Genomic DNA, 19,549 nt, shown 5'->3' with positions numbered 1-19,549 from the left:
GCATCTTTATGGAATTATCACAAGATATTTTACAACCTTGTCATGTTTTTGCAATGAGCAGCGTAAGGGGGATCAGCTTAGGCTTCTAGAAAAGCTGAGTGGACAAGAGAGTTGGGACACACACCTGAGGTTCCCCCACCGCAGTCTTACCATCGTGGACTGTGCTGGGCTGGTAATGAGGACAATTCTACATGTGAGAGAACAGACTCACCTTCTTTGACATTCAGTCGTGAGGACGGGTCCGTGTGGGAGGTTGTGTTATAGGCCAACAGTGAACCTGAAAGGCGAAGCAAAAGCATCAGGTTATAACCAAGACACTCTTCCGAGATCAAGACTAGGAGATGGGATGAGAAGTGAGTGCGGAGGGCAGGAGACAGGGAGAAGGATGGAAGGATAGGTGACTGAGTTCTTGAGAGAAAGAAACAGTTAATGTCACCCATTTGGGGGGCCAATCATGCAGGACTGTAATAGCTTCCTGGAGTTAGGGTCTGAGGAAGGTAGGACAGAATGCTCGTGGGCGGGACACACACAAGCCCTCCCAGCAGCCACGTTTAACGTTCTAGAGTTCTTGGGGTCCACGCTATGTCACAGCAGGAACACAGGGCTGGGGACCATGTCCTGGTCCTTCGACCGACTTCCCGTGTGACTGTGAATGAGGGACTTTACGTGTCTGGATCTTGATTTCTTCGCCTTGAACTACAAGAGGGGGTGGCAAACTTTTTATACAGACCAGATAGTAAATATTTTAGTCTCTGCGGGCTGAATATGGCCTCTGTCGCACATTCCTCTTTGTTTTTGTTTTGTCTTGTCCGTGGGCCAGCGCTGGCCAGATTGGACTGTAGCTTGTATTGCCACGCCCTGGAGGAGAAGCCCGGCCACTTTCTTCCCACTGTGATGTCCTTTGGGTTTACAGGTGGGCAAGGTGCTTGGATCATCACGCTTGGTGAAGGGGGTGCTAGGAGCTGGGAAAGGGGCGGGGCTGGCAGCGCTCCCTGGAGTAACTTTTGTCTCCCTTTATGCATAGCTAAGAGAACACAACTCAACGTGAGGCATAACCCGCTGAATTTTCTATTATCACAGGGTGCTGATATACAATCTTTTAGAATTAAATGTTCATGCAGAGCTACTTTTAGCAAGCACTAAAAGTAGTTCTAGTCTGGGCATTTTCTAGTAGATTTAGTCTGGGCATTTTCTTTTTTTTATTGTTGTTGCATGTAAAAAAATTCTCCCTTCTTTCCTAAAACTAGACGTGTGCCTTTGTTTCCAGCAAATCCAAGAGCTTTATTTTGGAAAACGTAGGCATTTTTGTCGTCCTCCTTGAGGCTCTCCCGTGGAAACTCTGAAGCACCATCAAGAGGGCTGGGATCTGCTTTTATATGCTTTTGACATGGGTGCTGGAAGCTAAAAAATCCTTCTAAACCATCCTTTGCCTGCTCCCTGGGACCGAGTGGACGGACTCGGGTGCCAGGGCTTGGAACAGGGAATGGGCTGTCAGACACTCCTATTTTTAGTCTCAAGTCCCGGAAGGGACACGGGAGTGGAGCGGCTGCCTCACCCAGCTGTGGGCGTTTGGTTGTGTGCCTCAGAGAAGCTGTGCGCCCTTCCAGGACAGATGACGAAGAGAGAATTTTGGAAGGGTCATCCAACTGCCTAGAACCTCTGACTTTGGGCTTGAGCAACTATTCCTTTCAGCTCTGCAACAGTTCCAGACAAAAAAAGCAGAGGGGTGGTGACGGTACTGAGAGAACTCTATGCCAAAGTGTGGCTGTGTGGAGACACCTTTAGAAAGGAGGCAGTCACGCGCTTGGAATAGCCGAGAATCAGACGCGTTTGGTTCTTCCATTCTCAAAAATATCAAGGACAAAGTGATTTCTTGCACTTCGTTTAATATACATTTTTATGCACATGAGAGTTTAGAATTAGACCTGCTTCTTACCACTTACTAGCTTGGTGACCTCCATCAAGTTACCCAATCTCTCTAAGCCATAGGGTCCTCCTATATAAAACAGGCTAATAATAACACCTACCTGATAAGGTTCTTATGAGGAGTCAATAAAATAATACACACAACTGCTCGGAACAGACCTTGGCTCAGAATGAATGTTCAATACACGCTAGGTATTATCAAGACTATTTTTGTATCTTTTCTCCCACAGACACAACGATGACACACAATAAACTCTTTATAAAAGAGCTTGGTGGGCATTTGCCTTGTTCTCTGGAATTAGAGTTATGAATGGGTTCTGCTGCAATAAGAAATAATCCTCCATGACTGGAAGGAGGTTAAGAAATGGAAACAAGTGTTCCAAGGGAAGAGAAAACAGTCTCTGGAGTAAGACCAAGAATGTCTGCCTCTCTGTCCCTGACATTCTCGGCCTCAGGCGGAAACCTCACGGCTGGAGCAAATAAAGAAAAATGATGGTCTCGGAGGACCGAACTGCCTGAGTCATTAGTGCAGATGTAGCTGAGAGCACGAAGCTTAGATAAACCGCACTTATTAAATTTCCCCCTCGGTGAAAGTTCTTCCTTGGGCACACGTGAATTCCAGAGGAAACTCCCAGAAAGCCAAGAGGAAGGGTCGTTTGACCTCTGCAAAGCTTGCATGAAATACATATTTCATGGTAACCTAGGAGAAGGATTTTGCCCTGAAGACTGTTCTTGGTTCAAATTTCACTCCTAGAAGGAGAGGCTGCCTTCCCCGTGGAGGGGCTGATTTGGGGTGTCTGACCTCCTTCCCAAGGGACCAACTTTCCCTTCTCTCCTCCCATTTTTTACTTAACCAGTTCCTCAGGCTACAGAGAGTGGCAAGGCACACTCTTTCCTTAAAGGAATTTGTTCAGATGCAAGAAGGTCCTCCCTGGAGCCTGACCTCTCACTCTGTGGCTTTGGATATCTCTCCTTCTTTGAGTCACCTTCTGCGTGGGGCGAACACCACCTTGTCAGAGGAAACAGGCTGTGATGCTAGGAGGGAAGCCAACACTCTCGGGATGCTTGTCGTCGTGCGCCGGATGCTTTCTGTCTATTCTCTCACTTAATTCTCACACAGATGATGAAATCAACATTCAGAGAAGTCAAGTAATTTGCCCAGGATCACGTAGCCAGAAAGCCCAGGAGGCAGGATGCCCGTTCTGGTCTATCTACAAAGTCTGCTCTCAGCCCAGCAGACCCTGCAGCCTCCAGGCTAAACCGAAGAAACAGACAACACTCACCTATGGTGTTGGAATCAAGACAGTGGCTGCCTTTGGGGAGGAAGTGGGGGTGATGGAGCGGGGCACACGGGGGCTTCTAGTCTCCCCCTTGACCTGGAGGGACTCATATGAGTGAGTGGATTCACTTTGTGATAATTCCTTGACATGTGCATTTATGATTTTTGCACTTCTCTCTCTGTGATACTTCAATTAAAATGTTTGTTGCCTTATCTGTTTATGTATTTACATACGCATGAGGGCTTCTATGTGTATCTATGTACTGGGGCCCCGAAGAGCACGGAACAGCTGCTGCTGAGAATGGAATAGGCTCTCCAATGTGAAAGCACAAGGACAAAATAATTTCCCATTGTCGCGTCCATCCGTCACTCGTACAGTATTTGGGATCTGAGAGAGGATGGAAGTGAACAGAGTGAAGCTTGCAGGTGTGGGTGGAGCCCAGCAATCGGGCTTTCTCCAGCTCCACATTCCCACGAGCGGACCTGGCCTTCCTCTGGGGCACCTGCAGACGAGACAACGGCCGTCTGAGCGCCAAAGCCTTTGTCTCCCGCCTTGCAGACACCTTGCCAGCCCCACTGCCAACCTCTGGAAACCGGGCTTCCTTTTTTCTGCACTGCCATCAATGGCTCTGGCTGGAGGGTGCAGGCGGGCAGGGAGGAGGAAGGAGGCTCTGTGTTCTTTTTTTTTTTAATTTTTTTACAACTTTATTGGGGTATAATTGCTTTACAATGGCGTGTTAGTTTCTGCTTTATAACAAAGTGAATCCGTTATATGTATACATCGGTTCCCATATCTCCTCCCTCCTGAGGCTCTGTGTCCTGAACAACAGGCCTGGCTGACGACTGAGTCCCGGGATATCTGGCCTTTTGTTCTCCTTCACCGGTCAGACCCGGCCTGGAAGGGATAATACTTCACTGGCTTAATTGCCCAGAGCCATCACCTTTGCCGGAACATCTGAGGCGGCTGGTGGGGACACCACAAAACGCAAAATGTGTTTTCCATTATGTTTAAATTAAAAATGGGAATCAAGATAGATACCTTTGCTGTGGTCTCCCTGTCACCCCATATATTTCATTTCTCTAGCGCTGCCACTATTTCCAAACGCATTTTCTTAGCATTTTTCATGGGTCAGACGCAGACAGACAGACGGAACACAACTTTCTGTAAAATGAACAAAGGCTCTTTCCTTCTGTCTCTGGCCACCCCACCCAGGACCTTTTGCGCTCCCAGAGACCCCAAACTCCCCCCAGCGGCCCTGGGTCTGAACTGCCGTTTGGGGACAGCTCCCACTTCCTTTGAGGTCCGTCCCAATCTTGCCTTGTGACACCCAATCTCATTTCCCGCAGCCCGAGACTGTAAATACGGCCTCTGCCTGCATGAGATACTGAAGGCGCCGCGCGGAAGAGAGATGGGTAGAGTTGGGGTGCAGATAGGTTTGGCTTAATCGGCCTCATTCCAGGAGGCCACAGGGAAGTTTTCGGAAAGCATTTATCTCTGGGTACAAAAGAAAACAGAAAATGCTGTGGGGAAAGCGGCCTGGCCCTCCACACGGGAGCCCCAGGAGCGTGAGGCTAATTCCACAGCAGGGGAGGGAAAGACCGGGTGGCCCAGGTGAGCGGGCGCTGTCTGTGCAGCCTGGCCTCTGCTCTCAGAGCGTGAGGCTGTGGGCATAGCTGCACCCCGGGCCTTAGGAGGCCTGGGTCTCGGACACCAGGCTGCTCTCCAGGGGCTGGGCACGTCTGAACCAATTTCTGAAGCACTCCAGGCCTCATTTGCTTGGGCTTTAAAATGGGGATTTATAATTAGTTGTCCATGGTGTCCACAAGGGGGCACCCTGTCTGTCCCGTAAAGTGAATGACACCTGGGCAGATGCAGCCTGAGCCCAGGTGTCCCCAGGAGACTCCGGAATGATCCCAAGAACTGTGGGCATCTCCTGAGACCCGGCCCCCACTGTCCTCCTCCCATTTCAAGTGCAGGTGACATTACAGAGGGATGGTATAGGGTACAGTCACTCCGTCTGGGCCAGCTGAAAAGCCAGGGTATGGAGAACAGGAGCCTCCAGGCAGGCCAGGTAAATCCTAGCACGCCAGACAGGAGGGCTCAGGACACTGTTATTTCTTCTCCACCCTGGAAAATACATTTTTAATTTGAAGTTTGGTTTTTAAAATTTGAAAGTATAGCTCCTGTTCTGACAACCCGAATAAATACTCGAGCACCTTTGGTGAAAGTGTAAATTTGGTGTCAGAGCTTCTTAATCCTACCATGTCCTTTTTTCTACTAAAGTCCAGAAAGCTCGGACGCCTCTGGAGAGGCGCAGCTGCCTTGCAGTCTTCTGACCCGGGGCTAAGTTAGAAGGGCTCCAGTCCTCTTCTATCCTCTCTCCTTAGCCCCACTGCACTTCCTCCCTCTGTGCTGAGGAGCTCAGCTCTTTTCCTTTCCACCTCTTGCCAAAGTGGAACTGTTTGAACGCCACCCCCTCCTCCACGAAAGGACATATGACAATGCACGAGGCATTAGCACCCTTCTCCCAGCCTCAACTCAGCTGCCCCAACCTCTCCCCAGAGCCCTGGCCTCCCTGCCTCCACACAAAACATCCGCTGGAAGTAAGTCTGGAAAAACAATACAGTGTTTGAAGGCAAGTCGGTGGGCCTTGCGGGGTTCCCAGCGGTCCTGAGAGCAGACAGCCACCATGCACGTGACCTCCTGCAGGCGTCTCAGTGGATCCCCCCCCCCAACAAGGGGTCCCAAAGGCTGCAGCTGAAAGGGGACCCCAATTAACAAGAGGCATGAATCAAAAACTGTTTCCATGATAGCAGATCATTTTAAGTCTAGGTTCCTCAAAAGGCCTCTAGAGTAGTACAACATTATGCTGGGGCAAGTTTTTTTGAACCTTAATACAAGTATTTTAATTTTTGCTTTTGCAGGCAGACATGGTTTTGCGTCGTTGCTCAGACCCCTTTATATCTTGCTGTTGCACTCAACTTTGTATCATATATGTGCTTTGTTCATCTCCACTCAACTCTGGAAATTTGCTCCGCTAATAAGCTCCTTTCTGGAAACTTCATATTATTATTTCTTTGGGGGCATCTTCCTTAATGTCTACAAATTCTCTTAGAAAGAACGAAGAGAATAAATCCACCCTTTTTCATGCCCTGCTACATATACCCACAAACCCAACCCTCTGGCGTCCACTTCTTCCCAGCCTGCTTATTCCTTTGCTCTTTCTTATCTGTCCTCCTCCGATAGAAAGCCTCAACAGTTACCCACGACCACCTTATGAAATTCCTTGGCCTTCTGAGCATAGGTTGGTCTTGCTTCAGGGTCTGTGGCTTGGGTTCTTCTGTGAGAGGAAGTCCCAGCGGGGACTTCAGTTGTTTATGGACCCGCCAGAAAGCAGGACCTGGGATCACATGGTCTGAATGGGCTCTCCCCACATCAGTCAGAACGTGCTTGAACATGCCCTCAACAAGGGCATCTGATAACCGGGCCCTTTAAGTGCTCCAAGCTCTCTGTCCACACTGCCGTCCGTCTCTTCTCCCACAAATTGATTCCCGGACCTCCCGCCGTATGACACCAGGAGGGGCAGAAAGGCAGAATCGGTCAGCGTCTTTGCTTTGCTGGTCTCTCCTTCTCATGCCCAGCTTCTGTGTGCCCACTTCCACCTCCTGCCCTGCCCAGCTAGCATTACTGCAGGACTCTGTGCAAAGATCCTTTCTAAAAATATTCTATAAACACTTAAAGAAATACAGATTGTTAGAAAATGCTCATTCTCCAAAGCTCAGAAAAACTGGGTGGAAAACTGCCCCCGTTTTTGAAATTGTCATTTCTTGGGCTGACCTCATGTTGCAGCAAGACTCAGACATGAGGTCATTCCTCTGGTGTTAACATACACTGCATCACCCACACAATCCCACTGCTTACCAGACGCCTCGGAGGGTGACTGGGGAGCCCAGAGGCACCAGTGGAAACTTCCGAAGGCATTTTCAAATTTTTTCATTTTTACACCCAGGGTGTGTTGCCCCTACCCCACACAGTACACTGTTGCAGGAGACAGAAGATTACAGGAACGGTGAGCTGAAGACCCACCGGACAACGGAACACAGATGAAGAACTAACTAACCCAGAGCCCAGGAGACCCGGGAAAGCGGCCCGTGGGCACTGTCCAAGGATCTTAGCGTTAAAGGGGCTTTAAAATCATCAACCTCCTTCTTTCCGAAGCTGAACTCCTGCAAGATTCCCAGCAGCCACGGACAGCGAACACTGCACCCTGAGGCTGCCAGTGGATCTTTGGGCAGGGCTGACTGTTAAAAAGCCCCCTTGTAGAATGAATCCACAACTGTTTTCCTGTGGCTTCAACTTCCCCATCTTAGGACCATCTTTTCTGGCCACAGAACAGTCCTTCAGTACTTGGGGTCACCGATATACCACCTGTATTTCTGGTGAAGAGTTAAGGCTGAGGTTATTAGCACGTTTATCAAAATTCTGTTCTGATGTGTATGTTTCATATCAGGTGAAATTCATATCAAATTGATGGGGCTTGGCAATAGAGAAGCCTAATCCTTTGAACAACCGCGCACTTTCTTTCATAAACTCTCCCTTTCCAAAGCTCTTTGCCTTCTGACTCTGCCAGGAGAAAGCTTCCAACAGATCCTAACCCACCTGTGGCATCTGCTACACTTCCTGTTTAGTTGGGAAGGGTGTGTAGGTAACAGCGGGTAAAGGTGGGTTAGGGGGTGCCAGAGTGACCCCAAGAATAAGAGGAACTTAACGTGTGAATATTCAAAAACGTAAATCTAGAGTTTACTGTAGGAACTTTAAATCATCGCTCAAGACAATACCAGCCCGGGTGTCCATCTATTTATAGTTTGGGGCAAAGTAGTTTCTGGAAAGTGGTTCTCATGGGAAGAGTGTGACTCGCCTCTGGCAGACCCCACAGGGCTGCAGCTCCCTACTTTTTCTCCATTCCTTGTTTTCCTTCCCTTGTCATGGCAGGACTGGGTCAGTCCCCTCGCAGGGTCTCTGGGAGCCAGTGCGACCTTGGCAACTTGACACCCGGATGGGCTGCTCCTATAGCAACCGCCCAGCATAAACCGACAGACCGGGACCCTATCTCCTTTCCCTGGGTTGGCTCCGTGGGAACCAGTCTTCATCCTGAGTGGCTGGGGACTTGGGCTGCAGCCTCTGGGGGTGTTTTGCTGCCCAGAAAGGGAAAGGACCAGGCACTTACTTTCCCTGAGGTAGCTGAGGTGTGACAATAGCACTTCCGTGTTGTAGAGGGAGGTGGCTCTGAGGAAATCCTCCTTGTTCAGTTTACACAGTTCCTTGCCGTCCATGTTCTGGAAGAAAGATGTGTCGATCTCCATCAAGCCATACTCCTTTATCGCCCACTCCAGCCACTGCCTCACGTGCTCCTGCGTCCACAGCGTGGGGTCTGCAGGGGAGATGGGCTGTTAGCAAGGCTGCAGGACGCAGGGTTCCACCCCTTCTCTGTCTCTGCCTCTCTCCTCTGTCTTTTCCTCTCTCCCTCTCTCCCCATCTCCAACTCTCTCCCCTCCCTTCCTCTTCCCCTCCCTTCCCCCTCCTCAATCCCCCCTCCCCCCAGTGAGAAAGTGGTTCCCTCCCAGATGGTCCTCCCAGAATGCCCATCCGGCCCCGTCACATCTGGCGCTGCCTGAACCACTTAGCGCTCTGGAAAGGTTCTTAGACGCCTCACTACGCATCTGGACAGGACACTCTCTTTAAAGCCTTTGAAGGGCAACCGAAACCTCTGCCTGAGAAATGGTGGCATCAAAATGAAAACAAGCACAGTTTCCAACACCCAGGGCCACCATCTGTATCTTAAGAACATCAGTGATTTCACGGAAGAACAGTGATCTGTCCGATGGCTGCAGAAAAGAAGATGTACGTGGACACTTGGACCACGATTCCATGTGTGCAGTTGGAAAACCCAGTGGTGTTAGTCTTAATAACTTAACCCCAATCTGGGTTTTCTCCCTTTGGAGACAGCTGTGTTGAAATTTCTTTAAAATCATCCTGACAAAGTTTTTAGGATATTTAAATCCCCAAAGATGGGAAATGGGGAATTCCCTGGTGGTCCAGTGGTTAAGAGTCCGCCTTCCAATGCAGGGGTCACGGGTTCGATCCCTGGTCTTGGAACTAAGATCCCACATGCTGCAGGGCAACGAAGCCCTCGTGCAGCAATGAAGACCCAGTGCAGAAAAAAAAAAAAAAAAAAAGATGGGAAATGGTGTTGGAGGGAGAAAACATTTTAGCTCTCAAGTGAACATACATAATGTAAGGACTGAGGTTGTAAGGTCTCCACTTGGGACCCTCAGACTCCTCCCCAGCCAGGTGTGTGTATATGGGGAGCATGTGTACTTTGAGTGCCGGTGATGAGTTCTAGCAGGTTCCACGCTAGGTAGAGCCCTTATATCTTATCACGTATCACCATGTCTTTCCTTGGCCCCCAATTATTAGAGAGTCCAATATGCAGTTAAATATGCTTATCACAGAAGAAAGCTACATGGGTCTTGCACTCATGGATGATAATCCACACGAAACACTAGGGCAGGAAAGCACGGAATTAAGCAGCAGATTTTTCTTGTGGCAGTTCGAGAACTCGTGGGCAGAAGGGGTCACTGTGGATTTGGAGTCATGGAAGGCTTCCTGGAGGAGGGGAGATTTGATGGTCCCCAACTTCTACTGGGCCTGTTTTATTGGACTGCTCATTTGGTAGGAATATCTGTGCTACCTCTCAACCACCTCACCTCTCATTCTGAGGGTCTGTGAAGGCTCCTGGCAAAAATGGGAGCAGGTCTGAATGATTAGGAGGGGTTGTGGGGAAAGAAACAAGGTTCATACCAACCACCCAGAGCCCGGTAACTCATAACACTCCAGATTCTGAATGCCTCCTAGGTGCCCGCTGCTCCACGTGTGCTAATTTTCAGTCATCAGGAAAAGCCTGCAAGGTGGCTTTTCTCTTCGTTTTGCAGTTGGGAAGTGGCGTCTTGAAAGCTTAAGTCCCCAGCTCAACCTTCAGTCCCAGTCTGAGCTGGAATTCCAGTCAAAATCCTCCCAGGACTGCACTTAGTTGAGGGTCCCCCACCCCAAGGCTCCTCTCCTCTCCCCTCTCACCATCCTGCCTTAGCTCCCCCGGGAGGTGCTCTGCCATCACCCCAAAAAGCGGAGCTACTCGGGGCTTCATTGTACAAGTCTGTATCTCTCTCTCTCTCTGTCTCTCAGATAAATTTCTTGCTCTGTCTTACTCTTTTGCTCTCCAGGAACAATCAGGCACGGACCATTGGTAAATGGAAATAATTTTGCACCATTTCAGAATTCTAAAGAAAAGTGTCCTGGGGGAGCTTGGATTACGTAGCATATATATATTTTTTTTCATCAGCTTTGCCTCTGCCTCTCCTAATTCCTCACTTTGAGTATCCAAGGCCTCAAATACAATTTTACACTGTAGATTTTATTTATTTTCTTATTTCCTCCCTTGCTTTGGGCTCCGTCACAATATTCTTTCCCTTCCTTTTACAGCACACTGAATTATAAATTTTCCGCTGTGGAGCATGCTAAACTCTTCCAAATATATTTCCTGGATGATTGAGTCCTAGTTTCTTCCCATCGGAACTTGGAACTGGTGGTGAACTAGGGACCTCGTTTATACTCGTCTTAAAATCCCACCATAAATTCAGTTGGTTGTTCCACTGATGCTTTATTGCCTTGATGTGTGGACTTGCCCAAATGAGACTTTCTGTTATGTCCAGGAGGCTGACCAACATGTGTGAGGATAATGCTTCAAGACCCAGCCAGAGGTGAAACAATGAAGTGAATTCCTAGGTAGGGAATTCATGACACCAAGTGCTCTGGAAACCCTTTGATAGGGATTTATGCTATTTTAATTATTACTGCTGGGGTTACTCTGGCCCCCTAAGACTGCCATCCTGATACTCCTTTTGAAAGTATTTCAACACCACTTCAGAGTTGAAGGGTCAACCAAACAGTCTGGTCATTTCCCCCCCACCCCTTCCCTACCCCCGCCCAAAAGTGACTATGGAAATGAAATGGTGTCAACATTTGGCTCAGAGACAACCTCTGGCCTCTTAACTCTTCTGTCCTCAAGATCTCCTCCTCATGCTGGTCACTGTTTAGAGGAGCAGTGTGGAGGTGGGAGGGTGGGGTTTGATTCCAAGTCAGCAAAGGCCTGGAGAGGTTCGGCTCCGATGGGGGGAGTCCAGAAGTTTCCCTCCAGGCCAGCTTTAGCTCAGCATCATTTCTGCCTTCTTTCTATAATAAAGGAGAAGGCACCATTTTCTTGCCTCTCACAAATGCGCCTGAGCTACACACGCCTAGCTGGTGTTCCCGGGGAGGGGAGATCGGACGTTACAAGATAGAAGTAGCATCACAGGGATGAGGCCATCTGCACAGCGCCTGGCACCGAGAGGCACTCAGTATACGGAGCTATTCTTCCCCTTCCTCTGTGAGGTCACGCGCTTGTGGGGAAAGGAAATAAACATGCTTTCTGAGCAGTTTGCAAGTCCTGCCGGGCACAGAAAAGTTCCCGCTGGTCCCCCTCTCTCCTGCCTCACCTGTTCCCACACCTCCTGCGCCTGCCACCTTGAGTTTGGCCCAGAATACAAGCGTGTGGCTGTGTTCCTAGGAGACGGTGACACACAGCTTCCCATGGAAAAGAAATATACAAAGAGCCTAGGACGGAGCGGCCCGTTGCAAAACCACACCTTCTAGACCAAGCCGCGGATTCCTTTGGATTACCTCAAAGAGACATCTAATCCTTGGCTCTCAGACACAACTGCATTTACACTTTTCCAAATGGAAGGGGTTGGCCTCCTTGGTAAACTGATTTTGGTAAGTCATTCACTTTGCTTCAGATTTGGACACCCTGGCTCCTTCTACCTGGCATGGACTCTACACATGGTAGTTTTTCCTCCCTTTTCAACCAGGCAGCTGAATTCACCAGCCGAGGTGGAGTGTCCAGCCAATGCACGGAAGGCTTGAACAATGATTTTATCTTCTGTAACCAAAAGCACCAATACCTAGGAAAAATCGCCTCTTTTTACCTCATGACGTACCTGGCCGCACACATGTTCAGGCTCTCCTTCTGTTAAATACAGTTACTTCTGTTTTGAATCTGGAAGAGCTGCCTGCAATTTTGGAGAGGTAAGACCCTGCAGATGCCACGAAGTGCATGCCTGATGGACGGGACAGACCTCTGTAGCCACTCTTCTCCTTAAAGGCAAGGGTGGGCACATCTGGGTGTCCCCGGGATTCCTTTTGGGTTCAGAAGGCCTTGCCTCTCCCCTCTTTGCAGGCCTCGTCCTGTGGAACCAGGCACCAAGGCTAGACTCTGTGATGTGACCTGTTTGAGGGCAGGGCTTCCAGAATCTGCGCTTCGGGGCTCTGGTGACATTTGGGAAACTGTCTTGGAGGGCAGCCAGGGAAGAAAGTGGGAAGTGCAGCTTTCCCAAGTAAGCATGTCCATAGAGAACAGGGTACCAGGTGAAGGTGTAGGTGCCCACTGGGACGACTAGCCCAGAAGACTGAGGATGCGGGTGGCAGCCAGCGAACTGGGTCCCAAAGTACCTGCAGGGACGATGACCCTCCTCTCGTTGGTGGTCATGTTGGGGGGAGGGGGGCCGTTCTTCTCGTCCATGTAGCTGTTGTAGCTCATGGCGTTGGACTCGCCTCCGCCCACTAGCTTGCCGCACTTGCTAACACTGCAGTCCACCGGAGACTCCCTGGAGTAAGAAAAGACAAAGCCCAGAGGAAGTGATCAGCGTCACTGCCACCGCTGCCACCGGCACATCCGTGGAGCCGCTGCCCAGCCTCATTTGGTGGAATGACGAGGACGAGGACGCTGCTGACGCTGCTTTATTTCTATCCACGCGGCCACCAGAGTTTTCTCCAAATCCCAGCCCAGTCCTATAATTACGGTACTTAAACACTTTCTGGCAGCCCCTCGCTGCCCTCAGACTGGAGTCTGGGCCTCTGAGCTCGGCGCTGCTGCCCTCCCGCTCTGCCTGCAGCTGACACTTTTAGCCTTGTGGCCAGGCGACCTACGGTCTCGAGGCGCGTGCACTCGACCTCGCTCCCAGACAGGCCTTTCCCCGCTCCCAGAGCACCCTGTTTCTGCCAGGGCTCTAGGACTTGTCACATGATGTGAGGGTTAGCCTGGCAGGTGCCCTTCCCCTGGCTGGATTGGGAGGTTCCTGATGGTGCCATGACTTTTTTTTTTTTAAGTTTTTTTAAATTATGGTAAAAGTCTCATAAAACATACTATTTTACCCATATTCAACTGTACAGTTCAGTGGCACTAAGTACATTCACGTGGCTGTGCAACTCTCACCATCATCCATCTCCAGAATGTTTTACCTTCCCAAACTGAAACCCTGTCCCCAGCAAACACTGCCTCCCCATTCCCCTTCCCCGCCCCCCATCCCCCGGCCCCTGGTAGCCACCAGTGTACTTTCTGACTTTATGAATCTGACTATTCTAGGCACCCCGTATAAGTGGGTTTTAGACAAATACACCTTTTTAAACCCTCTCTATAGTGCCTTACAGAGGGGGTGAACCATCACTGTTTTGGGAGTGAATTATTTCTGTTGCATGCATATCATTTTAAAGTGTTTCTCATACAATGTTCTGTTTGAACTTCCCAATCACCCGCCAGGATAGGCATGGCAAGGGTTAATATCTCCTTTCTATGGTTAAGGAAACCAGAGAAGTACACGGCCAGGTTAGCCCCTGATACTTTGCAGTGTGGGAGAAGAGGGCTTCAGCTCAGCGACGAGCATCTGTCCGGTGACTGAGCTGACATCTCAGTTGTGGCCACCTGGTGCCCACAGCAGCCTGGCAGAACACTCTGCCTACCCCGAGCCCAGGGCCATGGAACTGCCCCCATCAGGCACGCCCAGGCAGTGCCATCCTACCCTGCCCTCGCTTCCCCTCAGCCCCTCCAGCAGCAGCAGGACTGAGGGAGGTGACTAGAGGCCAAGGAAAGGCTGTGGCCCTGTCTGGAGCAGGGAGCATCAGCTCTGGCAACCTGGGAGACAGCCAGTCCTTGCAAGAGCTCCAAGCCAGGCTTTCAGACCCAGGAGTTCAGATAAGGTTCAGATTACCGCCGGCCAACTCCGGGCCGCAGAACCTCACAGGGCTTTCCAGAGGCCTGGCCGCTGCCCTCCCTCACTCTGCTGTGGGCAGGAACAGACCATCCCGAGGCCTTAAGGACCAGGGTTGTGCCAGATCGACCCGCCCGTCCTGCAAAGGCCGAAGCCCCGCGGGCAGGAGAGCAGTCGCTGAGCCGGGAGAAGGGAGTAACAGCTTGGGAGGGCGGGGACTCGGCAGGGTGGGGGAGGCCAGAGCACATTCAATAAAGAAAATTAAATGAATTTGTTTCTTAATCTGAAAGGAAAAAAATATTGAAGATCACTTATCATAGCTGGGAGATAAATGCCCCACTGAGATATTAGAAGTCAGACGGTAATTTTTTCCTGATGTCTTACAGAGGGAACATGGGCTGAAAATGAAAATAAGATGTATAACTTACACATGTTAGAATTTAAGGTTTTACTATTCGCCTACTGTTTTTCCAGGCAGAGAACCAAGAACCAGCCGTCAGAGCCCCAGATTGTTAAAGGTTTAATGTCCCCATAGCAGTCTGAGAGGAGGCAGTAGCACATCGGGGCTTTGCACCAGAGTTTGGCCCTTTGGCTTCTGGTGGAGAAAGACTTGGCCTGAGATGAAGCAGTCGCAGAAAGACCCTGGTGCTGCGTCTGAGCGCAGCTTTTGCGGAGCTGGCAGGGTCTCCTTCACCCTCCTCAAGGCTAACCGCAAGTGGGCGCATGCGCACACAGGCGCATAGGCTACCCATGCAGGCCCACGCACACATGCACGCATGCACGCACATGCACGCACATACATGCATGCACGCACACGTACACACACCACCACGGCCTGGCAGCCTTTCCCAGCATACTTGTCCATGGTGAAACAACCCAAGTGCAGCAGAAGTTTGGAGGATTAAGTTGGCCTTTAACCAAGAGAGCAACGTTTTCATTGGCTGGAAACGCAGTGCAGAGGGTGAGGTTGCCAGAGCACACACTTCCCCTGGCGGGGGCCAGAGAACTTTCTGCGTGGCGGAAGGGGACTTGCCCTCCGCGGGCTGCGCCCCACTTTGTGAACATCGGGGAGACAAATTGTGAAAATTCTTTTCCACGTCAGCTGGGCCTCTGGGGATTTCTGTGCCCAAAACGGACCCCTTGCCATGCAGTGGTGAAAAGTCAGACCTCAGAAAGCATCGCAATGAAATGACCCCTTATGCCATAGGTGCCTGGGGCAGGGCCAGTCCCTGGGGCCAGGAGGAGAGAAAAAGAAATTTGGAAAGAGGAATTGTTTGGTAAAAGCTGCCTGGTATGTCACCTGGTAAGGAGTCTGAGCACTGCGGTGAGAGAGGCACCTGCTGGGGGGGGGGGGCGTGGCCAGGCCAGATCCCCGGGGAGGACACCTGAACAGGGTCAGGCCCCGGGTTCTCCTGCTAGGGTGACCACGGGGGCCGGCCAGTAATGGGAACCTTCTCATTTCCTATCGCAAAGAAGCGGCCATATTTCAGGGTCCAACCCCTCCCCCGCCCCGTGTTCGCACCTGCTCCCCAGCGGGGCAAGGTGATCTGCTTGCCCTCTCGCCCGCTTGGCTGCTTCTCCTCTGGGAACAAGGCCCTATCCTTGGTCCCAGAGCCTAAGATCTGCAAAGGGGCGCCCTAAGGGAGAAGCCCTGGCCACCACCCTGGACTCCGCCCTTGCGCAAGCCGGCCCTCCTCCGACCTCTGGGAGAGAAGGAGGGAAAGCCATGCCCTCACCACCCACCTGCCGCGCTCCCCTCCACGCTGGGGCTCTCGGCTCTGTGACTCTGCAGGCAGCACAGGCCTCTCTCGAGGCCTCCTCAGCTACTGCGAGGGGGGGCTGGGGGGGTTAGTGGGGTACAGGTGAAGCAAGCATAAAGGCTGCTCTTTAATGAGGCAGCTGGTGCCCGTGAAGAGGCCCGATGACAACAAGGGGGGGCACGCACGGAGGGAGAGAGGTTTTTGCCATTCAGCTTGCCCATAATGTTGCTGATTTGTATTGAGACCTGTACTTACAGCTAGCATGGGGTCAGGGCCCACAGGCAGCGGATCGCACTGGGACAGGTGACAGGAGGGCCTGGGGCTGCCACAATAGAGCGGGGAGGAGGTGGTGGCTCTGAGCGTGTAACTCAGAGCATCTCCCGTTCAGCCGTGGCTCAGAAAGCCACGCAGCGGAGGCCACAGCAAAGGAGTTGTGACCCTGCAATCTTGTCCTTTCTTTTCACCACTGGACATACCCTCTTTACTCCTCTGGTTTTACTTGTGTGTGTTCAGGGAACATTGCTTTAAAAAGGCTACTGCTGGTTTCCAGAAGTGCCTTGCAAACTGTCAAGTGATTTAAAACAAGATGAGAAGTCTTGAGTATTTGGATAAAAGGAGATTTCAAAGACTTTGCCCAAAGATAACCCCTTCAGACTATGCAAACATCTTCTCTTCCTTCCCTTTCAACTCAGAGCAACTTAACTCAGGGTATGTCACCCAGACCCACAGATCTGCAGCCCAGGCTTACTGTCAATGGATACGCAATATCCACACAGCTAACGTGAGGTCCCAAGGGCTACTGGAGCCCTGTGGTTGCATGAGGACTATCAGGTGTGTCTTCCACATCATGTGTGTCTTCCACAACATGTGTACACTGTATGGAAATTAAGCAAATCTGTGCTGTCTTTAGGATTTCCGTAGGAGCCATGCAGAGATGTGTGCATATGTCTTTTTTGTTTTTGTAAAGGAGATGCAATATGTTAAAAGCAAATTTCAAGACAAGAAATCACCTGTAGTAAAGCCATCACCCTAACTCATACGTAGTAGATGCTCACAGCTTCTCCAGAACCCTGAGTACGCCTCCCACCCAGCTTATGTGTGACATGCTTCGTATTGTGAGGTTCAGAATTTTAGGAGGCACCTTAGGAAGGGACTCTGCATTCGGAGGCAGAAGTGACAGGGTGTGTGAGGCTCGTCTTCCTGTATGTAGAACTGAAGTCTGTAGGTGTCGAATAAGGGCATCTGGATCCTGCTGGCCAGTCTAGGGAGCGTCGGGGCAGACTAATGCTAAACTCTGGTCCAGCAGGTCAGGCAAGCGGGTCTTTGCGTTTCCCCTCTATAAGTTGATATATTTTTTTTTCCTTCATGGGATGTTATCCCCAAAACCCGTGGTTGGGACAGGATGAAGCTGAGAGTTAATTGCAGACCACAGCTTGGATCGAGATGCTGAAGTCTACATCCAGCGCAGAGCCTGTGTGCCACACTGTTTGAAGAGCAACTCATGCTAACAGATTCAACAAGGGGAAGGTACAGAGAAAGAGAGCGAACCTTCCTCAACGCGGGCAAGCTCGAATTTCAATGGGCTCCTCAGACCTCCGTCTCTCCACCAGGCCCTGTGACTTGGCGGCGGCAAAGGAAGCAAGAAGGGTCTTGTAGCTTTAGGTGCACGGAATACCTCCTCCAGTGACACATGTATCTGTGGGGTCTCTGATAAGCATCAACTAACTCAGAATCCCAAGTTAACAAAGAACACAGAGAGAATTCAGTGAATCACGGGACAGTCCAAAACATTCTAGCCCAGCACTGTCCAATCGAAGGGGCCACATATATAATTTAAAATTTTCTAGTAGCCACATTTTTAAAATAAAAAAGCAAGGTAATATGAATTTTAATAATATATTAAAATGTATTCATATATTAATTCAATACCACCCAAAGATGATCATTTCAATAAAAACAATATAAAAAATTAATGAGATATTTCACTTTTTTTCTACACTAAGTCTTCTAAAGCCAGTATGTTAAAATATATTTCAAGCACATGTCCATTTTGCATAAGCCATAGTTCAGGTGCTCCAAAGCAACATGTGACCAGTGGCTACTGCGTCGAAAAGCACAGATTCAGTCTCTTAGCCAAGAGATCCCAAATTTTACACTCTGGTTTTTTCATCTGAAGTCAGGAATTCTCTTTTGCATTAAAAGTACCATCATCAGTGTTACTTGGAGGATAGAAGCACAGAGTGGCAGGTGAGAGATTTAAATAGGCCAGCATCTGTTTCATCACACTGTTTCTTTTTGAGTTTTCAAATAATGGGATCTGACGTGGTTCCATCTTAAGAAAAGACATTTTTTCTGAAAATCCTTGCTCCCTGCTGCCCACCAGTCCAGTTTCCATGTGAGCACTTAGAGAATATTTATGAGGTGCCAGTGACGGCTGCGCCTAGCCTGCCTGGCTCTGAGAGTCCACTGGATCTTCTTTGTTTCCCAGGAGGGGTGAGACTACATCAGTCTCAACCTACTCTGGTCAAGACGGGCAGATCAAAAGCAGGGGCTGCTTTGTGTAACCAGAGCCAGGTAGATATCACATCTGGTCCCTGGGGTCTTCACACAACTCGCCTCCAGCTGGCTTCTGGTGTGACCGGAGCCAGGGACGAGCTGGCAAGGGGGTTCTGAAAACTGATTTCCTTGGGGGACCCTCTTTGCCCAGGATTAGTATCTTGCAGTGTTTGAGGCTTCCCTGGCAGTAGGGGAGGGAGCAGTCAGCTCACAAATGCAGGCTCACCTGAGCACAGACACAGGCTGGTCTGAGGCGCTGCCAGCTCACTTGGGTCTCTGTCCCGGCTTGTACACGGATGACCTACGTGACTATAGAGGAACATCTTCACCTTTGATTCGCGTTAGCCACGCGTTCATTCACATATTTAACAACCGTGTGTTGAACAGCCAACGATCACGTGCCAGGTGCCGCCCAGTAAACATTCGAAGCCCTGCCCACGCTTTAGTGAGGGGCGTGCTGAGAGCCGGGAAGGACCCAAGCAGGGTGAATACTGGCGGGTGCTGTTTTAGATCTGGTGGTCAGAGAAGGCCTCTGAGAAGGGGACATTCTGGCAGAGACGTAAAACAAGTGAAGGAGAGAGTCAGAAGACCAGATGGAGTAGGAATGTTCCAGAAAGAAGGAACGCACGTGCTTGGCATGCAGAAGCAGCTAGAGTCTTGTGTGGCCGGTGTGGACGGAAGGAGAGAGATGGGGGTGGAGGGTGAAGAGGGTGTCAGAGGGATGCTGAAGGACTTTGGATTTTTGTCATAAGCCATTAAAGGATTTTGAGCAAGAAAGTTAAATATTTTGAAAGGAGGACTCTGGCTGCTGTCTGATGACGAGATTTCAGGAAGGCAAGAGGAAGTGGGAGGAAGAAGGGTGCTCCCAGGTGGCCTAGAAGGAGAGGTG

The 19,549-nt window shown here is 50.3% G+C and overlaps 1 protein-coding gene across 2 annotated transcripts in view; it reads right to left on the bottom strand.

Annotated features, from left to right (window-relative positions):
- FLI1 (Fli-1 proto-oncogene, ETS transcription factor) overlaps positions 1-19,549 on the bottom strand; it is a 112,894-nt gene that overhangs the window by 28,909 nt on the left and 64,436 nt on the right. For both annotated transcript variants that reach the window (XM_089915805.1, XM_022556229.3), the window contains exons 3-5: positions 12,810-12,964; positions 8,434-8,637; positions 212-277 (exon numbers count right to left, since the gene is read on the bottom strand). In XM_089915805.1, the coding sequence (XP_089771931.1) occupies positions 212-277; positions 8,434-8,637; positions 12,810-12,964 (425 nt within the window). The remainder of the gene's footprint in view (positions 1-211; positions 278-8,433; positions 8,638-12,809; positions 12,965-19,549) is intronic.

This window comes from Delphinapterus leucas, chromosome 7 (assembly GCF_059928025.1).
Source record: "Delphinapterus leucas isolate spDelLeu-1000000601 "Yukka" chromosome 7, BTC_Dleu_Yukka2, whole genome shotgun sequence".
Classification (NCBI taxonomy): domain Eukaryota; kingdom Metazoa; phylum Chordata; class Mammalia; order Artiodactyla; family Monodontidae; genus Delphinapterus; species Delphinapterus leucas.
Note: the sequence above shows the minus strand (reverse complement) of the source record. Positions and strands in the feature narration are given on the sequence as shown.